Source organism: Carcharhinus amblyrhynchos, chromosome 6, assembly GCF_965287045.1.
Source record: "Carcharhinus amblyrhynchos chromosome 6, sCarAmb.v2.hapA, whole genome shotgun sequence".
NCBI classification, from domain to species: domain Eukaryota; kingdom Metazoa; phylum Chordata; class Chondrichthyes; order Carcharhiniformes; family Carcharhinidae; genus Carcharhinus; species Carcharhinus amblyrhynchos.
The window spans coordinates 90,240,168-90,259,790 of NC_137329.1; the positions used below are offsets into that span (position 1 = coordinate 90,240,168).

At 40.2% G+C, this 19,623-nt stretch overlaps 1 protein-coding gene across 2 annotated transcripts in view; it reads right to left on the bottom strand.

Moving 5' to 3' along the window:
* The window catches only part of LOC145344092 (voltage-dependent calcium channel subunit alpha-2/delta-4-like), a 429,967-nt gene extending 412,212 nt beyond the window's left edge, over positions 1-17,755 (bottom strand). For both annotated transcript variants that reach the window (XM_080190916.1, XM_080190917.1), the window contains exons 1-2: positions 17,196-17,755; positions 16,702-16,783 (exon numbers count right to left, since the gene is read on the bottom strand). In XM_080190916.1, coding sequence (XP_080047042.1) covers positions 16,702-16,783; positions 17,196-17,332 — 219 coding nt within the window. In that variant the 5' untranslated portion in view covers positions 17,333-17,755. The remainder of the gene's footprint in view (positions 1-16,701; positions 16,784-17,195) is intronic.
* Positions 17,756-19,623: the final 1,868 nt, after the last annotated feature.

Genomic DNA, 19,623 nt, shown 5'->3' on the forward strand with positions numbered 1-19,623 from the left:
AGTTAGACATGTGTACAAGTTCTCCAAATGTGAGATACTGCTACCAATTTCTCAAATGAACCTCTGTACTTTTCTGTTAAGAAATCCCTCTTGCATGGTTCCTTCCTTGATGTTTATTTATTATGCAAGCAGACAGAAACAACATGACAGACCTTGGCTGTCCAAATATAATCTGTTAGATTATACAGAAATGCAGCCTCAGACTCAGGGTTGCAGCCACAACCTATCCAACCAGCTCAAGAGCAAGGGATATGGACAAAGACATCAACAATCTCATCATCACATGCCCCATCACAGTCCGATACAGTCAATCATGTACTAAAAGTGTAGAAATATTCATCAATTCACAACATCATGTCCAGGTCAAGGAAAAAAGGAGGATCAAGGAAAATTCCACCACATTTTATACATATATAAAGAGCAAGAGGGTAGTCAGGGAGAGGGTTGGCCCACTCAAGGACAGGGGAGGGAAGTTATACGTGGAACCAGTGAAAATGGGTGAGGTATTAAATGAGTACTTTGTGTCAGTATTCACCAAAGAGAAGGAATTGATGGATGATGAGTCTGGGAAAGGTTGTGTAGATAGTTTGAGTCGTGTTGAGATCAAAAATGAGGAGGTATTGGGGTTCTTGAGAAAGATTAATAGAGACAAGTCCATGGAGCCTGATGGGATATACCCCAAAATACTGAGAAAAACAAGGGAGGAAAATGCTGGGGCCTTGAGAGAAATCTTTGTATCCTCACTGGCTACCGGGGAGGTCACAGAGGATTGGAGAACAGCCAATATTTTTCCTTTGTTTAAGAAGGGTAACAAGAATAATCCAGGTAATTAAAGGCCGATGAGCCTTACGTCAGTGGTAGGGAAATTATTGGAGGGGATTCTTCGAGACAGGATTTACTCTCACTTGGAAATAAGTGGACATATTAGCAAGAGGCAACATAGTTTTGTGAAAGGAAGGTTGTGCGTCACTAACTTGATGGAGTTTTTCAAGGAAGTTATGAAAATGATTGATGAAGGTAAGGCAGTGGATGTTGTCTACGTGGACTTCAGTAAGGCTTTGACATGGCAGATTGGTGCAGAAGGTGAAGTCGCTTGGGATTAGACGTGAGCCAGCAAGGTGGATACAGAACTGGCTCGGTCATAGAAGACAGGGGGTAGAAGTAGAATTGTGCATTTCTGAATGGAAGGCTGTGACAAGTGGTGTTCTTCAGTGCTGGGACCTTTGTTGTTTGTAATATATATAAATGATTTGAAGGAAAATATAACTGGTTTGATTAGTAAGTTTGCGGACAACAAAAGTTGGTGGATTTGTGGATAGCAATGAAGACTATCAGAGGATACAGCAGGATATAGATCAGTTGGAGGCTTGGGCGGAGAGATGGCAGGTGGAGTTTAATCAGGACAAATGTGAGGTGATGCATTTTGGAAGATCTAATACAGATAGGAAATATACAGTAAATTACAGAACCTTTAAGTGGATTGGTAGGCAGAGGGATCTGGAAGTTCAGGTACACAGATCACTAAAAGTGGCCGCACAGTTGGAGAAGGTAGTCAAGAAGGCATATGGCATGCTTGCCTTCATTGGCTGGGGCACTGAGTTTAAAAATTGGAAAGTCATGTTGCAGCTTTATAAAACCTTAGGCCGCACTTGGAGGTGATGTTCAGTTCTGGTCGCCACAGTATCAGAAAGATGCGGAAGTTTGGAGAGGGTACAGAAAAGATTTACCAGTATGTTGACATGGAGGGCATTAGCTATGGGGAGAGGTTGGGGAAACTTGGTTTGTTCTCACTGGAATGACGGAGGTTGAAGGGTGACCTGATAGAAAGCTACAAGATTATGAGGGACATGGACAGAATTGATAGCCAGAAGCTTTTCCAGGGTAAAAGAGTTAATTACTAGGGGGCATAGGTTTAAGGTGCGAGGGGCATGGTTTAAAGGAGATGTACGAGGCAAGCTTTTTATACAGTGTGGTGAGTGCCTGGAATTGGCTGCCGGGGGAGGTAGTGGAAGCAGAGACGATAATGAGTTTTAAGGGGCATCTGGACAAATACATGAATAGGATGGGAACAGAGGGATATGGTCCCCAAAAGGGTAGGGAGTTTTAGTTCAGCTGGGCAGCATGAATGGTACAGGCTTCGAGCGCCAAAGGGCTTGTTCTTGTGCTGTAATTTTCTTTGTTCGTTTTGTTCTTTGTAAAGTAGAACCACTTCACAAAGAAGAGGACTTCATTGATTTAGAACGTGGGGAAGACTCTTCCTGAGAGTGACCTATGGCATATGTAAACCATCATGCATGGTAAAGCACCAAGTCATTAAGGAACACTCAGTTAAGACTGTTAGAATGTCAGTATGCCTTCTCATCAATGTTGGTGCAAAAGTATCTATATTGAGTGACAAATACTATCAACATTTTTCACAACTTTCTCTCGCTCTTGTGACAGACAAATTTTCAAGCTTACAAGAGCTCAATTATTCTAGTTTTTGGAATAATAACAGTTCCAGTAAGCTACAAAAGCTTCACCTTAAACAGGTTCATGCATCCAAAGGCTTTAGGGCGGAAAAACTTCCAACAGAATTGGTTTCAAATTTGAAGACCACACGGTGCATTAACATATATATGCCGGCATCTTTCCCTAGTTATTAGACTTGGGAGATTATGGAGTATCGTCATGCTCCTCACTTCAATTCTTCAATTCAGCCAGCTTGGAATATTTGATCTGGTTGTCATTTGAAATCCGAGTCATAATGTCATAGGAGCTGAAGTGACTGGAAGCAGATGACATCATTGAGCAAATCGACTCATTACCATGGAAATCAAATCAAGTCATTGTGTGATTCAAAAATAGCATACTTAGACTATGCATAAACCTCAAGGCAGTCAATAAAAATAATGGGTGAGATTTTCCATGGAGCCAATCATGAGTTTCATGGCAACAGCCTGCCATTGGCTGGAGATGAGATCTTCTGGTCCTGCCATTATCAATGGAATTCCCCAGAGAATGCATCCCTTGCCATCAGGAAACCATAGCAGGGATGGGCCATCAGCGAGACTGGAAGATTACACTCGTGCAAACAGTTGGCCAATATTCCAGAAAAGTACCCAATTTCTTCAATCCTACAACTATCAGCATAATTCCATGTTATCACAGTTTTCACAAAGTTTGACACATGACAGAGCTATCTTCACATACCATCAGCAGAGCAAAGCCAATATCTTACAACTTTTGTTCCTTACAAAGGATTGTTGCAGTACCACAGAATGCCCTATGGACTAACTTCAGAACCTAGCACAGTCCAGGAGATAGTTTAATTAAAAGATAACATCATGGTCAATGTATGCGTGGACAATCAGCAGAGTTGCCTTTCCACGTGGTCTGTGGTAATTTCCCAGCTCTATTTGGGAGATCATGGTTGGACAAGATAAAGCTTCACTGGAGTTCTGTCAACAGATTGGTCAATGCCAAAACAGACTTACAACACCTTCTAGGTAATGACATAGCTAAGACTGTGAGCTGTGTTTATGTTGTTGAGCTGACTACAAAGAGTCATTTTATTGCTACTTAAGTGGTTTAAATGGGGTTGTTGGTGTTTACTCTGGGATTAGTTTTACAATCCTGCATTGTTAGAAGGACAGGCATGTGTTTTTTTCCCCAGTGAGTTTAAGGTTTCATTTTCAGTTCTGAGCTGCAGTTGGGTTTTAACAGGAATAGCAAGCTGAATAGAAGTCTCTCCCTCCCAGTTTTTTTTGAAATTCTGCTGGTGATCTTAAAGCAAAGATTTGCCTTCCTGAAGGAAAGAATCTCCTGTTGGTTGTTTGCCTAAAATCCTGATGTTCTGGGAAATTGTTCTGATTTCAACCTGTTCTGAATGTATGAAGGCTGAGAGTTTTCAATTCTCCAACCAAGGGATTCAATTTCAAATATCACAACTGGAGTTGTTCTTCCTGGAAAGACGGAGGGTGAGGGACGACCTAATAGAGGTGTATAAAATTATGAAGGGCATAGATAGAGTGAACAGTGGGAAGTTTTTTCCAGGTCGGAGGTAACGAACACAAGGGGTTACAAGTTCAAAGTGAGGGGGTTCAACGCAGATGTCAGGGAGACATATTTTACACAGGGGGTGGTGGGGGCCTGGAATGCACTGCCAAGCAAGGTGGTTGAAGTGGGCACGCTGGGATCATTTAAGATTTATCTAGATAGCCACATGAACAGACTGGGAATACAGGGATACAAACAACGGTCTAGTTGGGCGCATGAGCGGCGCAGGCTTGGAGGGCCGAAGGGTCTGTTCCTGTGCTGTATTGTTCTTTGTTCTTTGTTCATGTGAGCATTAGACTGTGCTGTGTTAAACCTGATAAAAGAGATTTTTTGTCTATGTGTTTGGGTTGATTGGAACATTGTAGATATCTTTATTCAGGATTATATATTATCATGTTTGCTTGTTTCTTGTTTGTAATTGATAAAAATTCTTGCTAATTTTCTAACTATACAAGTTAACTATATTTTAAATGTATTTTGATTAAAGTTCCCTCATGGATTACTTGAATCATGCCTGAAGTGAAACATCTCATGCTTATCCTAGCCAAATTCAAGATGCAAAACTTATGACCCAGCTGGGCTCCATAGAACACTTTGGAGTTTCTGATCTAAACCCTAACAATCATGCCATGTGAATAGTTTTTGGCACCTCATAGAAACACTCCTCATGTGATTACCCATAGTTCACCTGCAATAGTACTCAAAGAGAAGGTTGGGAACTATGTATGATTTGTTATTACCTCCAGCAACCTCAGAGACAGTAGAGTGTCAACAACAATTTCAAGTTGCTAGATGAGAAGTGAGGGCAAAACAGCATTTATTTCAACAAGGAAATTGAGTGTTAGTGCATAATTATGCCACAAGTGAGAAAAGGGTAACAGCTATAGCTTTAGTGAAAACAGGTCCAATTTCTTACATAGTTCTCTAACTGACTAACGAATTTGGCAATGCCATGTTGATCAATTGTCGTCATCTCAAAATGATTTCTCAGAATCAGCTCCAGAAGTACCAACTTTTTTTAGTTCCTAGTGTTGTGAATTCTACTACAAAAAACTTAGTTGAATCTGAGTTGCCCAATGATTGTGTCTGTGCTACTATACCTCATGACAATGATGCAGAATTAGTTCCAAGAGAAGAAGTGTCTACTGAATTTCCAAGTATACTTTCATGGCCAAGTACAGCCAAATTCCAGAATGTCATATACAACCAAAGAGGAATGGATATTCTCTTGATCACTGATTGTGTATCATGATCAATGATGCATAGTACTGTACCTAACATTGTAGTTATGTGTTGTCATGTCCATAAAACTATAGGAGAGGCATGTTTCTATTTAAAAGGATTGCATGTTTACTTTAAGGGCTGATCACATGATTTGATGGTAATGTCATTAGGGCATTTCCAATAGCTGACCTTTTAATTTCAGTTTGTACTCTGTGCATTGCAGGGAACATCTCCTGGGATAAATCTGTTGTTGTTATTTTGAATCCAGGTGTGAATCCACATTCTTTTCTTCATAGAATAATAATTACCAGGAAGTGAGTTACAGATTAGAATATAATTGAGGATCTGCATCTCATTTACATAGAATCTATGAATAATCTAATTGAGGGATAAAGAAGAGATCTCAAATAATGACAGCACAAATTAATTTAATGAAACAATAACCTAATCTGTAAGATTAAATTATTATTCAGATATATTCTCTTAAATTTTTGGGTAAGTAATATAATGAACACTGACAGGACAGTACTTGCTAAAGCTGACCTGATAATAGTCAGGCATGAAGGATTAACAATAACTACAATGTTATTGATTATACTATTACACTAATACTGTTTATAAACAACATAAGATCATTACTAATCTTAGCATTTAGTTTCAGAGATTCACCCTAAAGACTCATTTCTTCCCTACAAAGAAAATGACATTAAACTTCTGGACACAAATTAAATTGTTAGCTTTCTGTCGAGCAGCTTTGACTTAAATAAGGAGAGAAATAAATACTTTGTTCAATAAAATAAATCCTGATTTTAACTTGGGAAGAAAATCAGCCAGTAATATGTTACTGAGGATATTACTGATATGAGGTCCAGCCAATTTCACTAGTATTTCCTTAGCCTCAATTGTAACTGACTGGCTACCCAACTAATCATGTCAGCAATGCTTTCTTTGGTGTATTTTGAATGCATCTTTATGAAATTGGAGTGAATTCAGCCTCCAGCTGGGATTTACAGACAGTAAAAAAGTCCTGATGCCAGGATGTAAAGCTGGTTCCATATCCACCTAGGCTGGAGGTAGGGACTATGAAAGAGCAATAATATTAGGGCTCACCAATTAATGGCTGGCAAATTCCAGAGCCAGTCTGTTACGAGTCATGTGCAGGGAGAAGAATTGTTTCAGGAGAGGCTTGTAACATCTTGAAAAGGATTCAAATGTTTTAAAGACAGCAACTCCAGAGGAAACCAAAGGCAACCTTGGGCAAGTGGAGCAATTGGAAAAGGGCAGAAGTCAGAGTAAGAATGATGCCCAGGCTCACCAATGCCTCTCTGGAGTAGGAGACAAGGCCACCAGATGACAAAGGTATGATTGAAGAAGTGAGAAGATATGGGACAGTCCCACTGCAGTGTTGAAAGAGGATAAATGACCTGATGCAAAACAGAAAATGCAGGATAAAGTCAGCTGGTTCAGCAGCACCTGTGAAGTGAGAAGCAGAGTTCATGATTCCAGGCTGTATGACTCTTCTTCAGAGCTAAAGAGCTAACATGATGGGTTTTATGCTGTTGAAAAGCAGCAGTGGGGCAGGTGGTGATGGTGGATCAAGTACAGCAAAACAAAAGGTCAGGGATAGGTTGGCAATCAGGAGGGACTAAATGACAAAGGTGTCATGGACATAAGGCAATTAGAAAGGTAATGATAGTATTAAATGTTATGACTGGGTGAGAATTAACTGAAGAGGCGGTCCTGTTTCTTCCTGCTTGTGCCTGTCGGACAACATTCCTCCAACAAGAGAGAGAGGTCCTTCTTGCTTCTTTGTTCTTCTGTTTCTCACTGGACACAGCCAGTTTTCAAATCATTTTCCCTGTATATTGCCAGGAGGGAAAATAGCCATATTTTGCATTCAGCTTAGAACCTTTTATTAATCAACAGGAAGTGAATGTATTTGGATATCTGGTGATATGTTTGAAACAGTCTCCATTATCCTCACAAACCCAGGAGATTGGGATAGCTTTTTGCATTTTCTATCATTCTTTTCTTTTGCGTGTCTCTGTTTGAAATGGGACTTGACTTCTCTTCAGGTGCAAAATCCCATGCCTACCCTAACATGCTTTGTTGAGATATACGAAACAATCTCTTGCTTTCTGACATGGTTGACCTGCCACTATTAACACTTGCTTTAATTTTTTAACACAATTATTAACACTCCCTTTGTCTTGTGTCCATATATCGCTGTTATTAATCTCTCCTGATCTCTAGCCTATGCCTGACCTCCTATTTTGCAGCACCCACCACACACCCCTCTTTCAACAACATAAAACCCATCACATTTGTACCTCTTCAACTCTGAAGAAGAGTCTATGGAATTGAAACATTAACAGTTGTCTGATGCTGCCAAACGTGCTGAGCTTTATGAGTATTTTCAGTTATTTTTTTCAGATTTCCAGCATCTGCAGTATTTTGCTTATATTTCAATCACCCAACCTGTTCTTGCAAGGTGTGGTGCATAACTTTAAGCTTGCAGCCTTAAATATGAAAAAGAATGACTATGAGTCAGTCGACAATGTAGAAGACAACAAATTAAAAAACACAAATGCTTACCTTGTTTTGTAGACATAGTTTGGGAACTACAATTCCTGGCAGGCCTCAGGACTTCTGCACTTGCGTCTGATTAGAAATGGCTGCACGTGCGCAATTTGAGATTTTTATTTGCACTTTTTGGGCCTCCTGTGCACATGTTGGCTGGAAGATCACCGTATATGCGCAGTTCATTGATTTCACCATCATTAGGCCGGGAACCAGCCCTCAGCACAAGCGCAAATGGAAAAGGAGAAGTAAAAATGTGTGAAACTGCAGGTCAGGTAACCTGAACTGGAGCACCATTCAAGGTGCCTCAAGTAGAAGAGCAGAGCTAAGGCCCCAAATCCAGAATGAGGTCCTAAATCATGGAGTGAACACAAAGAGGACCCAGAAGCAAATCCCAGGAAGGGACAAAGACAAATATCTGGGTTAGATCTCATGGAGACAAGAAAAACGAGGGGAGAAGCAAAAAAGACTCCAAATTGAAGAGCTCCAAGGAACAGACTTGAAACAAAGCAGGTTCAAGAGAAACCCAGAAGACCCCAGAGGGCTGCTGGAGGTTGCAGACCACAAGAGCAAGGCTATCTTTTTAGAGCAATGGCATTCTACTTGGCTGAACTGTGCTTTAAGGTGAAGCAGGAATGTTCTTGAAGATTCAAGCGAAAGGAATCTTGAAAGGCAAGACTGAAAGCCTGGAGGCTGTTGAAATCTGTTGAACCCACCTGAGTTGGAACAACGTTTGGAGAGAATTCTAAGATGAGTTCTTCAAATGTGAAGTTTGAAAAATGTTATGAGACAGAGTTTCAGCAAGACAATACATTCTGTAGATTCTGCTTTGGTCATATCTGTCACTTACTTCGGAGTGCAGTAGGCAGGATTTCTCAGCCAGTCTCACCAGTGATGAGCCCCTGCCATGGCAGAGGGTGCAAACAATGGGAAACCCATTGACAGTGGAAGGGCTGGAATATCCTACCAATAGCCAATGGCTGGCTCCCTCTGCAAAACACCACATGTGGAGTGGAAAATCCCACCCAGTGTTTCTGGGTACAATCTGCCAATTAGTTCAAGTATCCCTTACTTATCTTGAATATTAGGTATCTTAGGCACAAAAGGATAGTGAGGGATAAAATTGGTCCTCTTGAAGACCAGAGTCGTAGACTGTGTATGGAACCAAAAGAGATGGGGGAGATACTAAATGGGTTTTTTGCATCCGTATTTACTGAGGAAATGGGCACGGAGTTTACGGAAATTGGGCAAACTGATAGGGAGGTCATGAAACCTTTACAGATTAAAGAGGTGGTGGTACTGGCTGTCTTGAGGCAAATCAGAGTGGATAAATCCCCAGGACCAGACAGGGTATTCCCACAAACCTTGAGGGAGGCTAGTGTTGAACTTGCAGGGGCCCTGGCAGACATATTTAAAATGTCAATATTCACGGGGGAGGTGCTGGATGTTTGGAGGGTGGCTCATGTTGTTCTGTTGTTTAAAAAAGGTTCCAAAAGAAATCCGGGAAATTACAGGCCAGTAAGCTTGACGTCAGTGGTTGGCACGTTATTGGAATGTGTGATAAGGGATAGGATCTACAAATATTTGGATAGACAGGGACTTATTAGGGAGAGTCAACATGGCTTTGTGCTTGGTAGGTCATGTTTGACCAATCTATTAGAGTTTTTCGAGGAGGTCACCAGGAAAGTGGATGAAGGGAAGGCGGTGGATGTTGTCTACCTGGATTTCAGCAAGGCCTTTGACAAGGTCCCTCATGGGAGGTTAGTTAGGAAGGTTCAGTCGCTAGGTAGAGATGGGGAGGTTGTAAATTGGATTAGTCACTACCTCAATGGAAGAAGCCAGAGAATGGTTGTGGAGGATTGCTTCTCTGAGTGGAGGCCTGTGACTAGTGGAGTGCTGCAGGGATCAGTGTTGGGTCCATTGTTGTTTGTCATCTATATCAATGATCATGATGATACTGTGGTAAATTGGATCAGTAAACTTGCTGATGATACAAAGATTGGAAGTGTAGTGGACAGTGAGGAAGGATTTCAAAGCTTTCAGAGGGACTTGGGCCAACTAGAAAAATGGGCTGAAAAATGGCAAATAGAATTTAACACAGACAAGTGTGAGGTATTGCACTTTGGAAGGACAAACCAAAGTAGCACATACAGGCTAAATGGTAGGACTCTGAAGAGTGCAGTTGAACAGAGGAATCTGGGAATACAAGTACAGAATTCCCTAAAAGTGACGTCACAGGTGGATAGGGTATAAAAAATGAGTGCTTTTGGTACTTTGGCCTTTATAAATCAGAGTATCGAGTATAAAAGTTGGAGTGTTATGGTAAGGCATTGGCGAGGCCGAATTTAGAGTATTGTGTACAGTTTTGGTCAGCTAGTTACAGGAAGGATGTAAATAAGGTTGAAAGAGTGCAGAGAAGTTTCACAGGGATGTTTCTGGGGCTTGAGAAGCTGAGTTACAGAGAGAGATTGAATAGGTTAGGACTTTATTCCCTGGAGTGTAAAAGAATGAGGGGAGACTTGATAGAGGTGTATAAGATTTTGAAGGGTATAGATAGAGTGAATGCAAGCAGGCTTTTTCCACTGAGGCTAGGGGAGAAAACAACTAGAGGGCATGGGTTCAGAGTGAAAGGAGAGAAGTTTAAAGGGAATATTAGAGGGGGCTTCTTCACGCAGAGAGTGGTGGGAGTGTGGAATCAGCTGCTGAATAAAGCGGTAAATGAGGGGTGACTTTTAACATTTAAGAAAAACTTGAACAGATTCATGGATGAGAAGGGTGTGGAGGGATATGGTTCAAGTGCAGATCAGTGGGACTAGGCAAAAAAAATGGTTCGGCACAAACAAGGAGGGCCAAAAGGCCTGTTTCTGAGCTGTAATTTTCTATGGTTCTATTAGAAGATAAGATATCCTTCCAAATTTGAATGTGTCTGAAAAGATATACCTGGGTGAGAGAACAGTGAATATTTGAATCATTTTCTGGCATTTGTATTAAGATCTTTCTAATCTTTGAGTCTAATGTAATATATTAATTTTTTTCTTGTTCAGTAAATGTTTTATTCTCTGTGTGAAAAATTTATCAGTGGACTCCTGTGAATTTGTTCAGTAATTTTCCTGCATCAAACCAGGCTCCCCTCTGAAATCTGACATGTCCAGTCGTAACATCAGCTAGGGTCATGATAGTCTCTCACTGTGGAGGATATTGGTCAGTTAAACCTGATCCCTGGATTGCCGGTACCTAATGGCTACATACAGGAAGCATCTCTGTTGTGCCATGATGAACTATTAGTTTGCCCCAACGTAGTTGGTGTGCAAATGTATGATGGGTCAGTAACAGTGTTATAAATTTACAGAAGAGATTGCACAATGCATGAGAAAGAGAAAGAATGGAGGTATTAAGCCATATATGTCTTGAGCATATGTATGCATGGCATCCTCCATTCAGAATGTGGTGGCCCTCCTGGATGCCAGGAATTTCAAAGAGCTGCATACTGTTGCATCTTCAATGAGCCCTGCGGAGCAATTGCTGGGTGGGGATAGGTGGTAGTGGAATACCTGGGATCATTGTCAGGTACTCAAACTCCTCAGATGAGCAGGGAAAGACAATGTTTCCCTGAAAGGGTAAGAGCAGCGGTTGCCTCCTTCCAGGCTGCTCTTGGTGCAGACAGGAGGCCCTCGCAGTGTATTGAGATATACAGAAAACTGGTTGACAGAAAGGAAACAAAAATATAAACAGAGTAAAGAGAATAAATGGGTCTTTTTCTCAGTGTCAGGCAGTAACTAGTGGAGTACCACAGCAGCCAATGCTCAGACCCCAATGTATATTAATAATTCAGAAGAAGGAACTATATGTAATATCTTCAAATTTAGTGGTGGACTAGGAATTGTAAAATTTACTCCTTTTGCTAAATCAAAGTCTGACCATCTAACTAGAAAGACTCTAAAAGAGTAGCTGGTTTGTGTGTTCATTTTGAATATTCCAGTTATACTGAGCAAAATGTAATTCTGGCAGTCAGACAGTATAATAGAAACAAGGATTTATTATTGTGGTATATAGTTCTACATGGAGAGTTACATGTAGTCCACAGATTGATTCTTAACTCACAAAAAAATGATTGGGGAACAGAAGTTAATTTGCAAACAATTTGGAACCAGAAACAAACTCACCTCATACCTCCACACTTTTGGTTTGACAGGGGCAAGATGAAGAGGTGCTGCAAATAAGTTGTCATTTAAATATTATAATGGGATATTTGCCTCTATTTTAACAGTGATTCTATTTTCAACCACAGATTCTGAAGTTGAAACTCAGCAAAAGAAAGAAGACAAGTGTTGGATCTATGAGGTAAATGCCTTTGCAGCATTAGTTGGGAAGAACAATAGTGATTTTTCCAAATTGAACAAGTATGCATCACCACCCCTCACCTATCTCCAACTACCATCTGCTCCCTCAAACAGATCTTCAGCCCCACAACTGGGATCCACCATCAGACTGCGTCCCCACAAGTAGGATCTCTTGTGATCTTCAATGGGATCTCCTACTCCACAATCAGAATCTCACAATGCAGCAACTCCCAGCTCCCCCACACCCCTCCGCTTGAGTAAAGATTCCATTGTCTTTCGTACCACTGACCTTAAAGTAACTGGTTTAAAGTTCTCAGAATTGTTCCATTTCCCTTTTTAAATGTAGAAAATACAACAGCTGTTCTTCAGCCCTCTCATTCCTTTTTTGAATGATTTTTTAATATACAAAATAACGCCTCTGCTATCTCTTCCATAATCTCTTTCGATATTTACAAATGCAATCCATTCTGGATTTTTGATCTGGAAAGCATTTTCTGCTCCTTCGATGTCAAGCAGTTCTGGCACATTGGCAAGACAAGAGGAGAAAATACTCTTAGTATGGAGGTAAGTACATCTTCCAGTGCCGTTAAAATATAAGACCCAATATAAAGAGCTGTTTACATGATTACAGAACACTCACTGGTTTGCCTTTGTTAGGAATGCTCGCTGCAATGATGTTTGCATTTGGGGCAGAGAAAAGTCTGTTGTACCTATTTCATCTCCAGACATGTGAAAGGGGTGACTTGGTGGCACAGTGGTTAGCAGAGACCCAGGTTCGATTCCCAGCTTGGGTCACTGTCTGTGTGGGTTTCCTCTGAGTGCTCTGGTTTCCTCCCACAGTCCAAAGATATGTGGGTTAGGTTGATTTGCCATGCTAAATTGTCCCTTAGTTTGGGGGGATTAGCAGGATAAATATGTGGGGTTATGGGAGGGAGGGAATTACTGTTGGTGCAGGTATGATGGGCTGAATGACCTCCTTCTGTACTGTAGGGATTCTACGATTTTATGAATTACTACCTTGTTGTTGGTTATGGCTCAGTTAAGTAGCTCTCTAGCTTCTGACTCAGAAACTGGCATACAAACAACTAACAGCCCAATGGAGTACTGAAGGGTGCTATAGGGTTGGAGGTGCCAATTTTGTTTGAGGTGTTAAACTGAAGATCCGTCTTTTCTTCATGAAAGAGCAGGGGCACTATACCAATACTTTGGCTTACTCCCCAGTCAACATAACCAAAAATAGATCATCTTGCCATTATCACATTGATTTTTGTGGGAGCCTATTGTGAACAAACTGTCAGCTGCTTTTTCTGTATTACAACAGTGGTTACACTTCAATGGTACTTAATTGGCTGCAAAACACTTTGGATGCCCAGAGGTCATTTAAGGTGCTATATAAATATAAGTCTTTCTTTTTTCTATCTAGCTTATAACAGATACCTAAGTCTTGAAAGAGCCATCTGGAAAATGATACTATTTTACAAAGTCTGTAAGCCAGTGCATAAGTCAATTTGTTCTCCTGAAATTTGTCTATGATGTGGAGGCATCATTATTACACTTTTTCTTTGAAATTACATCAACATTGATGAAAATAGCTTAAGTCACGATCAAATCTGCTATCCAGTCAGTGTAACGTTCACTAGTTTTAGAATTTGTGAAAGATACCATTCCGAAATGCACCTATCATAGCAGAATGAAAACAGAGCTGCTTTGATAGTAGCCATAAATACAAAGACTCAAAATAAAAAAGATTAAATGCTATATTGCATAACTTTCATGGAACATAAATCATACTTTTCTTCCAAAGATTTTGACAGAAATATGGCAGCATTGGCCATAATTCCTTATGCAACATCTCTGCTTTTCTCAATGTAAACCAAAATAAAGTATCAAGTTAGTCAAAGAACAACAATCAAGAGTAAACTAAGAGTTCTTTACTGGCACAAATCATAAATGAAAAATATCTCTCCGACCACAACCAACTTTTGTCTCTCTGCTGTTAACATTAGATGAGTTTACAAGGAAATAACAAATTCAATAAATTAAAGCAACAACAATTGACATTCTTATGCCTTAGAAACAGAAAATCGGAGCAGGAGTAGGCCATTGGCCCTTTGAGCCTGCTCACCATTCATTGTGATCATGGCTGATCATCGAACTCACTGGCCCCTGATTCTGCCTTCGCCCCAAAAGCTATATTTAACTCCTTCTTGAAAGCATAGTGTTTTGGTCTCAACTACTTTCTGTGGTAACAAATTCTGTAGGCTCACCACTCTCTGGGTAAAGAAATGGCTTCTCATCTCAGTCCTAAAAGGTTTATTCTGTATCCTTAGATTATGACCCCTGGTACTGGACACCCCCAACACCCTTCCTGCATTTACCCTATCTAATCCTGTAAGAATTTTATTGGTTTCAATGAAATTTCTCCTCAATCTTCGAAACTTCAGGAAATATAACCCTAACCTACTCAATCTCTCCTCATACAAAATCAGTCTCACCACCCGAGGAATCAATACGGTAAACCATTTTTGCACTCTTTCAATAACAAGACTATCCTTCCTCAGATAAGGACACCAACCTGCAAACAACATTCCAGGTAAGGCCTCACCATGGTGTGACCACCTTTCCAGTTTTACTTCTGCACCAGGGAGGAATAAACAATTGTTGTACTTCACCCATGTGCTCTTTGAATGTTTGCCATTGCCTATCTACCATCATCACTTTAAGTAACGTTTCCCAATCTATCATAGCCAACTCACGCCTCAAGCCATCATAGTTTCCTTTATTAAGATTCAGGCCCCTAGTCTCAGAATCAATTTAAATCCTTTTTTGCAATATATTTCCCTATTTAAATGTCAGGAGTCACTCATTTTGTCACCCTGTTATAGGAAAAACATTTATAAACTGGAAAGAGAGCAAAGAAGTTTTCTGAGGCTGTTGCCAGGACTAATGGGCCTGAATTATAGGGAGCAACTGGCTAGAGTCAGGCTTCATTCCTTGAAATGTAGGAGAATGTGGGGCAAGCTTATTGAGGTGTATAAAATCACGAGGGGCATAGATAGGATGAACACACATTGTCTTTTTTCCCAGGACAGGGCAATTGGAAACAAGAGGGCATAGGTTTAAGGTGAGAGGGGAAATATTTAAGAGGAACCTGAAGAGCAAGTTCTTCATGCAGAGGGTGGTACATATATGAATGAGCTGCCAGAGAAAGTGGTTGAGACAGGTTCAATAGCAACATGTAAAAAGCATTTGGATAAGTACATGGATGGGAAAAGATTAGAGAGATATGGGCCAAACACAGGCAGTTGGGACTAGCTGGGAGGGCACCATGTTTGGCATGGATCAGTTGGGCCGAACAGCCTGGTTCCGTGCTGTATAGCTTTATGACTCTATTAACTTGGAAACTTTTGACAGACATTCCCACATAGATTAAAACAAAAATCAGCTGCTTTGGGAATTGCCCTAGAGTCATGAGTCAGTTTGAACAACAGTAGACAAATCCTACTTGCTGTATAACTGTTCATATCATGACTAATATCTCTGCCAAGCACTTTCCAACATCAGCTACATCGAAGGATTGAGCAGCAAAACTCTCATCTGTACTTTAAGACAATGATTTAATTTCATCAACTTCTAAGCAAAGGCATTTGTTTTTATTGCCTAGCTACAGATCCAATATTTCTCTATCAGGAAAAGTGATCTGTACTTTCAACACTAACACAGTTGTTGCAGCACCTTTCGCAGACAGTGGACATTAGAGATGTTGAGAACATAGCCAGGAGTATTAAAGATGGAGATTAGGAGAATCTTTTTCTCTCAGAGAGTCATGAGTCTCTGGAACTTTCTTCCTCAAAAGGCAGTAGAAGGGGAGACTTTGAATGTTTTAGAGCTAGATAATTGGTGATTACCAAGGGAGTGAAAGGTTATTGGAGTTTGGCAGGAATATGGGGTTGAGGTTACAATCAGATCAGCTATGTTTCCACTGAATGACAGAAAAGGCTCAAGCACCTGAAGAGCCTACTCCTGCTTCTAAGTCGCATGCACGTTAGTATTTTCAGTTGAAGCTGACTTCTTTAACATAAACAATGCCATTTCTGAAAATCAAGATCTGACTTAACATCATAGTTGAATTGACACCAACCTAGCTGGTTTACTTGCTGAACGCTCAGTTCAATGATGAAAGAATTTATCAACGACTTCATCATCTATATGAATTGAAAACATAAGGTAATTGCCGAAAAAGTCAAATTCATGAACATACAATTTTGTGAGCATCATAACTCAATATTTCCTCCATTAATTATTAAGGCCTCTGGTTTAATATGATTGAATACATTAAACACTGTTTTTATTACAGAGGATTCCAGGATTTTTACAAGTGTTTAGGAATTATTTTTTGTGATATCATCCATTTTTCCATAAAACCTCCATAATCGCTGGCCTTGCCCATATCTGCTGCTCGAAATCTTGTTTCATGTCTTACTTAAAACTTTTTAAACACTTGATTCTGCTTACTGACCTTCTGTAACAATAAGGAGCCTGAGTACTTTGTTACAAGCGAATTCAGTTCCCCACCAAATCCAGAAGCCCACAGTTGCACACTAATAACAAAAAGAGGATATTAAGTATATTTGCATTCTAACACTAATTAAGTTAGAGAATATCTGCAATAGCTATGCAGAAGAATTTCAAAAACTTTTTTTAAACAGTCAACTTATGTTTAATATTGTGTTCTTCTAGCAAATGTACATTTGAAAGAAATGCATACCATTTAACAGTTATTTATGAATAAGACAATTAATCATTGGCAAGAGGTTTTCTCAAATTTTAGATAGGTGGAAAAGATCAATATCATCATTGTGTTAAATTCAACGTGACTATTAATATTACTTTAGAAAAACAAAATATAAAAGAAATATGAAATTGAACACTAAGGAATCTAATTTAGTGTCCCCTTAATATAAATAAATCAATTTTCAGTCAATCTATAATACAATGAAACAGGGTGCTTACGTTTCAGTTGGGATCCTGCTTTGGGCTTTAACCGAATAAGGGAGACAGCAGCTGGATAAGATGATCCACAAAGTAAAGTACAGTCTTAAACAGTTCCCGAAGCACCATCTGAGGTGTGGTAGCATTCTCTTTTCCATCAAATTAAAGTAAATAGAACAATATGAACATAGAACAAGCCACCTCGATCTAACAGGAAGTTGCAGAAAGGTTGTTCACATGATGGTCTTAAATCGTACTATCTTCCCAATGAAGATTGCTCCTATACTAAAAAAACACTAAATGCTGATTGCTGCATCTTGTTTCCATTTACTGTCATGAACAATGAGAATGCCCCTGTCTCTGAAAGTCAGTCATGAGCATTTTGAAAAGCTCAGAAGAAAGATCATCTGTATGTATGCAAACAACATACAATCCAAAGAGTATACATTCTTCTCCACTACAAGAATGTAGAGAAATGGGGAAGTAGTCAGAATTAAATTTTTGATCCCTGCCAAAGTATGGTCTTTGGTGTTCGACACCCACTATAAAAAGAGTGTGTGTGCTGCAGATTCATCTGAATAAATGAGAGCAAAATGGTGTAACATCACAGCTGGTGTATAATCCAACCAGATTTAATCTTTAAATGGCTGCGGATTTACGATGATGGCAATGCTGGGGGAAGGGAATCACATCGGATTATTCTGATTTCTGGAGACAGGCCTGCTTATCCAATCAGATGATAGAAAAATAAGTTCTCAAAATGACTTGCGGTAATAAGGGATGGAGTTAGTGTTCAGCTGTATCTTTTCATCCAGTTACTCTCCCCTCCTTATCTACACTCCAAATAATACCCTAAATCAATTGCAACATGTAGTGAAATAAATGTTTTTGATTTCCACCAACCAACAGAAGCAGAGCCTGTGAAAACTTGAAGAAAGCATAAATGTAGTCCATGCTACAACATGGCCATAAAATACCTGACCTTTAAATCAGATTGGAGGGAAGATATTGACTGATGTGTAACATAGTTGGCTCTGATAGGTGTTAACATGTGGACAAAAATGTTAAATATTTTCCAAACACACGTATTCAATTTTTTAAAACCCTGCAACAATCCTTTGATTTTACTTTTAGCTTTTACCAGGATTTTTAGTTACATTGGCCATGTAAACCAAAGCTGCAATCCTGGTGGTTGCATCAGAATTGTGATTTCCTGTGTTTGTGGGGCTAGAGCATAGTTTCAAATCTGCATGCAACCAGCAGATGCCCACCATTGCAGGTGCAGCCATAATTTTTATTCATTCATGGGATGTGGGAATTGCTGGCACAATCAGAATTTATTGCCCATCCCTAACAATCTGTGGGGAGTTGGTGGTGAACTGCCTTCTTAAACCACTGTGGTCCACGTGGTGTAGTTGCACTCAGTGGTCTTAGGAAGCAGGGTTACACAATTTTGACCCAGTGACAATATGGCAATGTACTTCCAAGTTTAGGACTTGTGTGTGCCTTGAAGGAGAACTTGCAGATGGTGAGTTTCAATGCACCTGCTGCGCTTGTTCATTTAGGTGGTAGAGGTCATCGGTTTTAAGATGTTGACAAAGGAGGCTTGATGAACTGCTGCGGTGCATCTTGTAAATGGTACACACATTGCACTGGTGTTGGAGGAAATGAATGTTTATCACGGTAGATGGGGTGCTGATCAAGTTGGCTACTTTAACCTGTATGGTCTCAACCTTCTTCAGTATTATTGGAGCTGCATTCATACAGGCAAGTGGAGAGTATTTTCTCATACTCCTAACTTGAAACTTGGAGGACAACTGGCATTGGAAAGTCAAGAGGTGAGCTAGAAACTGCAAAATGAAAATTTTGCTGAATTGCAATATGCAATGCCCATCAAAGATCCTTTCCCTCAGTCTTTTAGGAAATCCTGAACTTATCTCCAGTAACACTAGGACTATTCTACCAGGGTCATTAAATGTCTGCAGATCCACTCTATTTGACTAGAGAATGTCTTCTCAGCCGTGTTTTGCCTGCTAGCTAACAGTGAAAACAGCCTTTTATCTTCTGCTAACTCCCACTCAAAGTCCCACTGTTATCCAGCATCTGCTACCTGATGGAAATATCCTGAGGCCTGTCATCTGCCTTGAGCTCAGCATGGTCCTGGTCTCCAGCTGTATTCCCACTGTTGGTGCTCTGGGACTTCGTTGACTTTGCCAGCTCCTCAGGTGAATGTGATGTCCCCTCAACACTATGTACTAACTGTGGAAGTAACAATCTTATGCCCACCAACCTGTGAGTATCTGCACTGATGCCTGGTTTCAAGAGATAGTGTGACACAAGTGCAGAAGCAATGTCTTCCTGGCTGCTTAACAGGGGTCCTCAAGGTCACCTGCAGCTCCTGTGGATGGTCTACCTGCAGAAAGAAGGCATAACATTAGTAAATTCAATC